Genomic DNA, 10773 nt, shown 5'->3' with positions numbered 1-10773 from the left:
CCTTTCTTTTGATGATTTCACTGCTCATTATCACCTCTACCAGAAGTGAGAAGGAAGAATGTGAAATTTAAATGAGTTGAAAATGACTTTTAAAGTTTATTTTGAGGATAAGGAGAGAAAGTTGAAAATGTGAGCTAAAACTAGGCCTAGGGTTTTCTGGTGACTTCACCCTCTATACTTACTCCTGGTTAAAGTGATGCTAATTGAGTTCTGAAAATAAAAGGACTGTCAACCCTATCGCATCTCTTCCTCTTGGAATAATGGGGAAAGAGGAGAGACGTGAAATCTTTACACAGTTTTCTAAAACAAAAAGAAAGTACTAGGTAGGCTCATGCTTACAAAAGTCACATAAATTGCACAGTACAGTAGTAAATGTTTTAGAATACAACTTTATATTACAGTAAATCAGCTTATTTACATCCTTTTCATACAAGTAGTATAAATGTGTATTTATTTACTAAAGTAACTATCGAACTTTTTTAGCAAAACCACCAATATGCTAATTTCCTATCAGTCTCACAATTAATTTCTGAGTTTTGTAGGGAAAATGTAATAGGCTTTTTCTTTTAAGTTTGTCTGATATACTTGAACAATAATCTACCCAAACTAATATTGTTTCTTAAAAATATTTTTAAATTTGAAAAATTAATAAAATCGAATAAAATAAACTTATTGGTACTTATGTCAACGTTTAACATCAAGGCTTTTGGAAATATTAGATGGTAAAAAAATAAACACTGTTTATTCAAGTTATCTTTTAATATCAGAGACAATCCTGAGGCCAAAATCTACTACTATTCTAAGAAATAGGAGTGTTTTGAGAATTTGAATTCGCTATGGGCCATCTCTCTTGCTCTCAACTAATAAGTAAAATATGGGCTAACTAGGTGATCCATAGAATTACTTAGAAATTTACTTTCAAATAATATATTTTAAATCTACAAGTTTGGAGAAGATCTAAGCTAGCCGAACATTGTCTCTGTGTGTGTATCTGTTAAGGAAATTGTAATTGGCTAAAGAAGTTTTTACTTCAAAATGCATCAAGTAGCAAATCTATGCCTACAATAATGTTTTTCTTATTGTCGGTGAGTGATAAATGTTTGTTGACATGAAATATATTCAAACGTATACAGGCCCTAGATTTACCCTTTCAGGTGAGACGGGTGTACCAGAGCAGAAAGGTCCCAGGCTTTGGAGGCCACAGATGAGGCCCAGTTGTCAGAGACACTGATAAACATGTAATTTATGGCTGTAAAATTGATATAATAATACCTATATTATAAAATTGTCATGAGGATTAAGTAAATATGTAAAACACTCAGAAGCATGTTTAGAATATAACTGATACTCAATAAATGGTCAATTTTATCATTTATCAAATATTGTATTGGTTTTACAAATGTGATCATTGTTCAACTTTGATTATTGGATCAGAAAAAGAATGTATATATACATTTATAAACATATATTTATAGCCCTATTATAAAGATATATATGTACATTTATAAATTACATATTTACAAAAGAATATATTCTTATAATTATGTATTATACCACATTTACATGTCCTATATTTTTACTATTTACATTTAAATATGCACATATATAATATAAACATTATGTATACACATACATATATTCTGTTATCTAAAAAGACTAACTTCATATTTTAAAAAGCAAAACATGAAGTATTCTTAAAATAAGGCAATATTTTAAATTTATACTTATTTGCAATATCGAATTAACCATAACATTTATAGGACTGTGACTCAAAATAGGTTTAAATTTCTATGTATGTGTTAATTACATGAAACTTTGTAGACACTACACTGTTATTAAAATACTTTAAATGGCATAATCAGAATTAATTGAAAAATACAAATAAAAGCTACCTGGAAAATGTAGTAGTTCAATAATTGAAAAGTTTTAGGGTATGGCTGCTAAATGTACAAAGTTTAAAGATGGTATCCTGGTACACATTTATAAGCATGCTCACAGCTTTATAAAGAGGTACAACTGCAAGGAGAGAAGGCTTGCAGTAAATTAAAAATATTATTAACCTTCAGTGATATATTGCAGTAAATAATAATCAGATTAATCTGTGTACCAGCATTTGGTGTCTGTTAATGACACAGTAGGTAAGCCATTTCATGCATATGTCCATGTAGTGTGTGTGGATGTTTTTATAGGAAATTGGAACAGAGAAGTGTGATGACTTGTCTGGAAGCAACAACCCAGTGAATGGGATTCAAATCCCCTGGCTCAGCTCAGTGCACCATCTATTGTATCAAGTTGTTTTACTTGTCTATAGAAAAAATGGGCTCGGGAAGCATATAATATAACTATTCTTCTAGAACCATTTTTATAAAACACCCGGGAAGCAGGCCCAGAGCAACTGAGACATCTGAGAAGTTCATAAGTATTATTTTCAAGGGACTAATAGCATAGAAGCCCTTTAAGTCACCTTTAGAAAGAAATATGTGACACCAGATGGTAGGTCACAGGGCTGGCGTCATAAGGAACAGGAGTTTGGGAACGCTTTCACAGAGCTCAGAAAGAAGGTAGAGGAGAAGAAAGAAGGGTATTTGGTCTTTTTCTTTTCTTTTTTTTTTAAGCCCAATTACAATGTAAACTTGCATGAAACCTCTGCTTAGATCTTCAAAGAGGAAAGATAATAACAAGTAGTTCAGTTAACAGTTTGGCATGTGACCTGTAAGGTATTACCCAAAATTGTGCCCAGGTCTCCCAATCTGGATGACAAACGTCCATGCAGGAACTTTGCAATCACCACAGTAATTTAAATCAAAGGAGATTATTACTGTCATGTCAAACGTTACCTCCAGAAGATGTTTAATACCTGAGTTTCAACTTACATTATAGTCCATATGTTCATGCTTTTTAGAAATACTCTAGAAAAATTACTGCTGAATAGGCAGATTTAATTTCTTGACAACTTAACCAAGGGCATGAGGAGTAAAAACCCTTTCCATAGCGAGCAGCTGGATGATATGGCTGGCAGACCAAGATTCTGTGGGGATGGGGTATGAGATACTCGACAAAGGCATCTTTGCCAAAAGCATCCACTGCAAAGTAGAGAAAAAAAAGAGCTTAAGTATTCAGGGAAAAATTAAAGACAGCTGAGAAAATAATAAGGAAGTGATGTTGCTCCAACTGGACTGTCTTCGTAAACGAGAGGTTCCTGTGTAGGGTCCCTGTAAACAAAAGAAAAACTAAGAAAAGAGATCCCTACATTTTCACCCAAATAAAAGGCAAGGGATCTTAAACTGTTAGAAGGGCATGAGCTGTGAGGAGCTAGACAGTCAACTGCTGTTGCTATCTGTATAGATGTTGAAGTAACTCAGATTGTGGGTCCAGCCAGAGTGTACTATGACCACTGATGGTTTGCCTAATTCTGGCCATGTGCCCCAGACTTCCAGAAGCTGTGGGTATCGTGTGAAGACATGAATTAAACAATTTCAGAAGGAGCTTGGTACATACTGATTTTTGGAGTCATGTATGTTTCAGCTACAGACCCTAAAGTAAATATTTACCAATTATGGTAAAAATTCAGCTATAGGGCAGAACCAGCAGCTAAAGAAGCAAGGAGAGGCAACTCGTATCTCCTTTATAGTGTTTTATGTACTAGCTGTACAACAGCCTTACACCCACTTACACATGTTCCTGTGTGTGTGTTTACCACTTCATCAGCACTCCAATTTCACTCTAAAGAGCTTAAAGGAGCTCATTTTATAAGCAGATTCATGTTATATGCCAGATTTGTATTCTAAGGAATTTTGTTTGTGAACTCCATGTACAGCCCCATTTGTGCAATAAGAAGCTGTTACACACACCAGGTGTTTTGATGTATGTAGTATGTTATCAATATTTAGGACTCTCTGTCTCTAGGATTAGTGGAGATGAGTAGAAAAGAGGAAGGGTCAGAAGCAAAACTATTAGCTCAACCAAGCAATTTACATTCTAGCTAGCAGAAGTAGAAGAAGAAATTGAAGTGGTTCCCACCAGAAACACAGGGATGTCAGATCTCCCTCTGACCCCAGAGGAAGACTTCTGCTTTTCTATGAGCAGTCCCTAGTTATTCAGGTGGGAGGGTTCTAGGGCAGGGCAGTGCGCAGGATATCTGGGAACCTAGTGATGAAGAGAAATGTCCGCTCAGGGAAAGGCCAATGCTCTTTTCCATTACTTATATGGCACCCTACAGATCAAAAGGGTTTCACAGACTTAATGCACTGGTCCCTCAGCAGTCCTGATTTTACAAACGAGGAAACAGGTCATACCGATATTTAATGTCAGAGCCTTCCGGGATATCCAAGCGTTTTTGCACCACACCCCACCAGGATTGCTTTTAAAGGACCACTTTCCTAGTAAGCATTCCAAGAAAAAAAAGTAATAATTTGAAAAGTAACCAATTTTTTACCTAGGCTTCAGTGAGTGCCCTCAAAAAAAAAAAAAAAAAAAAAAGAACATCACCCCTTAGAGAAATATGTTGAAACTGCACAATTGTTTCCATTTTTCCCCTTGGCTCTTTCCCTTGGCCAGAAGCCTTGGCTGCCTCTAAAGTAAGACCACAAGGCAGACACTCAGAAACACTTGCGGCCCCGACTAGGAGACTAGCAGAAGCTCTGCCTCCATCGACAGCGAAGCTTCAAAATTAGAGCAGGTCGAAACCTTCACCGAATTCATCTATTTGCTTTTCCGGTTCAGACCGCCTTAGAAAGAATTTGAAATTCCTTCCTTCCGCAGAGAAAAGTGGATTTTCCTTCTCTGTGCAAACCCTGCTGGATCCAAGCGTCTCGGAAGAACTGGAAGCAAAGCAGGCGTTTTGGGATCGCGCCTCTGATTGCTCTGTAGAGCCGACTTCCTCTCTCTATTCAGATATAAATGCAGGCTTATTTGTTTATTCTAATTCTCTCTTTCCTGCTGGCAACCTGTGGACTTGGGTTCTGACTGGTGCGGCGAGGAGGGAGGTTGGTGGGCACGCGCTCCGGTGCCCGACCGGGTGGCGCCTCGTCGCAGTCTTCAGGGGCAAGTCCCGTATTCCGGCTCCCCTGGTGGGGTCTGGACTTACCCGCGTCCAGGGCAGGAAACCATGACCGTGCCCTTTTGCCCCTCGCCCTTCTGCCCCTCTTTAGCTCCAGTCCTTAATTGACGAGCCAGCGACTATTGGCTGAAGTTCCCCAGCGATTTGCATGAACAGAGAGGGAGTGTCTTGGGCCGCCCTCCCGTCAGGAGCGCGCTGACTGCAGCCTCTCGGGGAATGCGCGGCCGAGGGAATGCGCGCAGCTCCCGGGCCCTGGCAGTGAGCTGGCGCCCGGCGACCTGGCACCCGCGCTTGGATATGGGGCATCTAAGTCGTCCCAGGAGCAGCAGCAGCCACAGAACCCTGCCGGTAAGGTTTGGGGTCCAGGTGCCCCGCAGCCCAGACAAGTTGCGGGACTGTGAGGCAGTTTCTACTCCTTGATGGTTTTGCAAACCTTTTACCTTAATTCAAACTTCACGGGAAGGTTGGGGGAGGGAAAGGGAGTTTGGGATAATGTCTTCATTTTAGCAAGGAAGAGTCAAGTCCTTGGGCCGTGAGAGGAAGTTTCTGAAGCAGAAATATAGGCAGATGAGGTGGGGGTGGGGGGGGGTGTCAATCCATTTTAGATTCGGGGGTTCAGAGACTGTTTCTTGCTGCCGGCGTCTGGCTGACTGGCTTCTGCAATTGACAAATTGCTTTTGCATAATCGTTTTCCGCGTTTACTTCTTTTCCCCTAGGGGAGGGGGATTAGTGAGGGCTTGATAGGGGGCGGAGATCCAGATCCTTTCGATCAGATTTTAGATGGGTGCTAAAATGAAAATCCCTTCTTCTGACCTAAAATTTTTATTTATTGTTGGGGGGTGGGTCTGAGGGGAAACTGTTACAATGTTTTCCATATTATTATTATTGATATTGTTATCGTTATTGGTCTCATAATAAGAAATGTAACACATTTCGCGTTCCGGGGACCTTAGTGGTATAAATATTTCAATGAGAAATAAAATGATAAATTGCCACCTCTCGGTCTCTCCACTACCGGCCCCCACCCGCCTCCGTAACCTACCCCGGTGGTTTCCTGTCGCGTTGCGCAGTCCCTGAGTTAGAGTCCTCTCCACTCCAGCGTTCGCTTCCAGCGACGCTTTACCGTTTGGGATCCGAATGTTAACTGGATGAGAGTGGCAATGGCGAGCTAGGGGGTAGAAAGTGAATGCAAAAATTAAGTTTTGGAGACTACGTTGCCCCATAGATTTCTTCCTGCAGCAAGTTTCTTCTTCACTCGGCTTTGATCACAGGGTTTGACTCTAGGAATGGGGATTGGAACAGCCGTGACCCCCGGGCACTGGTTTCTGACACCATTCGCTGTGTTTCCGCTTGTGTGTAACGAGCCTTCTCCCCTCCCCCCACTTTCAGCATCTCTTTCTGTTTTTTCTCTTCGTGGGACCCTTCAACTGCCTCGCGAGTTACAGCCGGGCCACGGAGCTTCTGTACAGCCTGAACGAGGGACTGCCCGCGGGGGTGCTCATCGGCAGCCTGGCTGAGGACCTGCGGCTGGTGCCTCGGGCAGCGGGGAGGCAGGACCAGCAGTCGCAGTCGCCAGAGCGCCCCGGCGCTGAGTGGAACCCTCCCCTGTCCTTCAGCCTGGCCTCCCGGGGACTGAGTGGCCAGTACGTGACTCTAGACAACCGCTCCGGGGAGCTGCACACTTCTGCCCAGGAGATCGACCGGGAGGCCTTGTGTCTGGAGGGAGGTGGTGGGGCTGCCTGGGGCGGCAGCATTTCCATCTCTTCCTCGCCTTCCTCGGATGCTTGTCTTTTGCTTCTGGATGTTCTGGTCCTGCCTCAGGAATACTTCAGGTTTGTGAAGGTGAAAATCGCTATCCGGGACATCAATGACAATGCCCCGCAATTCCCGGTTTCCCAGATCTCGGTTTGGGTCCCAGAAAATGCACCTGTAAACACCCGGCTGGCCATAGAGCATCCTGCTATGGACCCAGATATAGGCACAAACGGGGTGCAGACCTACCGCCTGTTGGACTACCACAGTATGTTCACCCTGGACGTAGAGGAGAATGAGAATGGGGAGCGCACCCCCTACCTAATTGTCATGGGACTGTTGGACAGGGAGACCCAGGACCAGTATGTGAGCATCATCATAGCTGAGGATGGTGGGTCTCCACCACTGTTGGGCAGCGCCACCCTCACCATTAGCATAAGTGACATTAATGACAATTGCCCTCTCTTCACAGAATCACAAATCAATGTCACTGTGTATGGGAATGCTACAGTGGGCACACCAATTGCAACTGTCCAGGCTGTGGATAGAGACCTGGGAACCAATGCTCAGATCACCTACTCTTACAGCCAGAAAGTTCCACAAGCATCCAAGGATTTATTCCATCTGGATGAAACCACTGGAGTCATTAAACTTTTCAGTAAGATTGGGGGAACTGTTCTGCAAACACACAAGCTCACCATCCTTGCTAACGGGCCAGGCTGCATCCCTGCTGTGATCACTGCCCTCGTGTCCATTATCAAAGTCATTTTCAGACCACCTGAAATTGTTCCTCGTTATATAGCAAATGAGATAGATGGTATTGTTTACCTGAAAGAACTGGAACCTGTTAACACTCCGATTGCATTCTTCACCATAAGAGATCCAGAAGGGAAATACAAGGTGAACTGCCACCTGGATGGTGAAGGACCGTTTCGGTTGTCACCCTACAAACCATACAATAATGAATATTTGCTGGAAACCACAAAACCTATGGACTATGAGCTCCAGCAGTTCTACGAAATAGCTGTGGTGGCCTGGAACTCTGAGGGATTTCACGTCAAAAAAATTGTTAAAGTTCAACTTTTAGATGACAATGATAATGATCCTATTTTCCTTCAGCCCTTGATAGAACTAACCATCGAAGAAAACAACACACCCAATGCCTTTTTGACTAAGCTGTATGCTACAGATGCTGACAGTGGAGAGAGAGGCCAAGTTTCATATTTCCTGGGACCTGATGCTCCGTCATATTTTTCTTTAGACAGTGTCACAGGAATCCTGACCGTTTCTACTCAGCTGGACCGAGAGGAGAAAGAAAAGTACAGGTACACGGTCAGAGCTGTGGACTCTGGAAAGCCACCCAGAGAATCCGTAGCTACTGTAGCTCTCACAGTGTTGGATAAAAATGACAATAGCCCTCGATTCATCAACAAGGACTTTAGCTTTTTTGTGCCAGAAAACTTTCCCGGATATGGTGAAATTGGAGTAATTAGTGTAACAGACGCTGATGCTGGGCGAAATGGATGGGTCGCTCTCTCGGTAGTGAACCAGAGTGATATTTTTGTCATAGACACAGGAAAGGGCATGCTGAGAGCTAAAGTCTCTTTGGACAGAGAGCAGCAAAGCTCCTACACTTTGTGGGTTGAAGCTGTTGATGGGGGTGAGCCTGCCCTCTCCTCTACCGCAAAAATCACAATTCTCCTTTTAGATATCAATGACAACCCTCCTCTTGTTTTATTTCCTCAGTCTAACATGTCTTACCTGTTGGTATTACCTTCTACACTCCCTGGCTCCCCTGTTACAGAGGTCTATGCTGTTGACAAAGACACAGGCATGAATGCTGTCATAGCTTACAGCATCATAGGGAGAAGAGGTCCTAGGCCTGAGTCCTTTAGGATTGACCCTAAAACTGGTAACATTACTTTGGAGGAGGCATTGCTGCAGACAGATTATGGACTCCATCGTTTACTGGTGAAAGTGAGTGATCACGGTTATCCCGAACCTCTCCATTCCACGGTCATGGTGAACCTATTTGTTAATGATACCGTCAGTAACGAGAGCTACATTGAGAGTCTTTTAAGGAAGGAACCAGAAATTAATATAGAGGAGAAAGAACCACAGATCTCAATAGAACCAACTCATAGGAAGGTTGAATCTGTGTCCTGTATGCCCACCTTAGTAGCTCTATCTGTAATAAGCTTGGGGTCTATCACACTTGTCACAGTGATGGGCATATACATCTGTTTAAGGAGAGGGAAAAAGCATCACAGGGAAGATGAAAATCTGGAAGTGCAAATTCCACTAAAAGGAAAAATTGACTTGTGTATGGGAGAGAGGAAACCGATGGATATTTCCAATATTTGACATTTCATTGTGGAATAACACAGAGATGTTTTAACTGACTTTGGGTAGTCTTCACCCCCTAAACAGGAGTGGGTGAATGGCAGTTCCAATGAAGGACGACTAATTTATAACTTGTACTATATTATAAATAGCTGTTTACAGGTTTTTAAATTCAAATTCAGAGGCTATAAAATGTGTACAGCATTTTTTAATGAAAATTAGTACTAACAGCTATAGAACTGTTATCAAAAAGCTTGGACACGATTTGCAGCTTTCATACACCAAGCAGATTGATAAAACCTGGGAGTAAGGTAAGAAAATGGTACATTGCATTTTTTGTCTAAAAAGTCCTTTAACCACAAGAGGGCATCAGCTACTCCTTTACAGGGAACTGTTTGAGGTATTGTACATGACAGTTGTTGTACATGACATTAATGAAAGAGTATATTTTAAATATATTGTTTTTAACATTTAACAAATATGAACTTAAAGTAAATTGAATTTCACCCCTACTTAAATGTATGATAAGAACGAAAAGAAAGGCATTTGTAAACAGAATGTTTATTACCTCACAAGTACATCATGTATAGTTTGAAAGAGAAGGCATTACAAAGAAGTGCAATTCCTTTTTAGCAAGGATGAAAACATTGCCATGTGTTAAAGATTTGACCTGTTGAAGACTATTTCGCTTCCTGTGTACTCAAATTGCTTTCTGTTTGCTTTACCACTGCACTTGCCATGATTACAGGGGAAAATATATATATTCTTCCTTACAGAAAGTGTAACTAGAAATTGTGTCCAAGAAAAACAGCCAGAAGCAAAGAAATGTCTCCATCCTTAGTTGCTTCATAGGTGTTCACGACATTCTGGTGCTTTCACAACTTGTCAGTAGTGCTTTCTACTTAGGTTATATATTAGATTTTTATATGCTTAAACTGATCCATCACATAAGAAAATAAGAAATCATATTAAAACAGAATTATTCTAGAAGCTGGTGTACACTACTGGTTGTTTTAGTTGGGCCTTTTACGTGAAAGTTATATTTATCTTTTTGATGTTGTTTAGGTCTGTTGGCTACCATTTCTGGCTTCCTTTCTGTGGCTTTGGATTCAGTCCAAGAGTTTATTTGTAAGCCCAGCAGCAGATTTCTTTGATAATTTAGACTTTACCGAATCCTTTGCAATGAAGCAAGCTGGTTATCAGTGATTGATCACTGTCACTTCATCGTGTAAGCTGGCGAGTTTATTTTATATGAGAGCTATAGCAAAATTATCTGTGTAAACAAGGAATGTAAGTGTTAGCTTAAACTGGATCATTCTACTTTTTGGCATCATGTGTCTGTACTGTACCAAAAGTGTTTATATGTCTGCAAATTAAAGGTATATATTTTCATAATTTCTTTCTCATTTTTACCATTTTATATTTGTACATGGGCTTGTTCTTTCACTGAAGTGCCTGTTACTGGCATTCGTTTGCTTTTAGAGATAAATATGGGTAAACTAGATATTCTGTTATGCTAAAGTTTATATTAAACTAATTCATTACTCAATTAAATATTGGGTAAATTATTAAATATGTGTGCAGTTATAGACATATGTATAATAGAGAGTATGCCTATA

General features: G+C 41.1%; 1 protein-coding gene across 1 annotated transcript; it reads left to right on the top strand.

Moving 5' to 3' along the window:
• The first annotated feature begins 4568 nt into the window (after positions 1 to 4568).
• PCDH20 (protocadherin 20) lies at positions 4569 to 10549 on the top strand. Its single transcript, XM_008508901.2, has 2 exons — positions 4569 to 5407; positions 6449 to 10549. The coding sequence occupies exons 1-2, from the start codon at positions 5276 to 5278 to the stop codon at positions 9173 to 9175; spliced, it is 2859 nt and encodes a 952-aa protein (XP_008507123.2). The 5' UTR covers positions 4569 to 5275; the 3' UTR covers positions 9176 to 10549.
• Positions 10550 to 10773: the final 224 nt, after the last annotated feature.

The sequence above is a fragment of the Equus przewalskii genome, chromosome 16 (genome assembly GCF_037783145.1).
Source record: "Equus przewalskii isolate Varuska chromosome 16, EquPr2, whole genome shotgun sequence".
NCBI lineage: Eukaryota > Metazoa > Chordata > Mammalia > Perissodactyla > Equidae > Equus > Equus przewalskii.
This window is presented reverse-complemented; position numbering and strand designations above follow the sequence as displayed.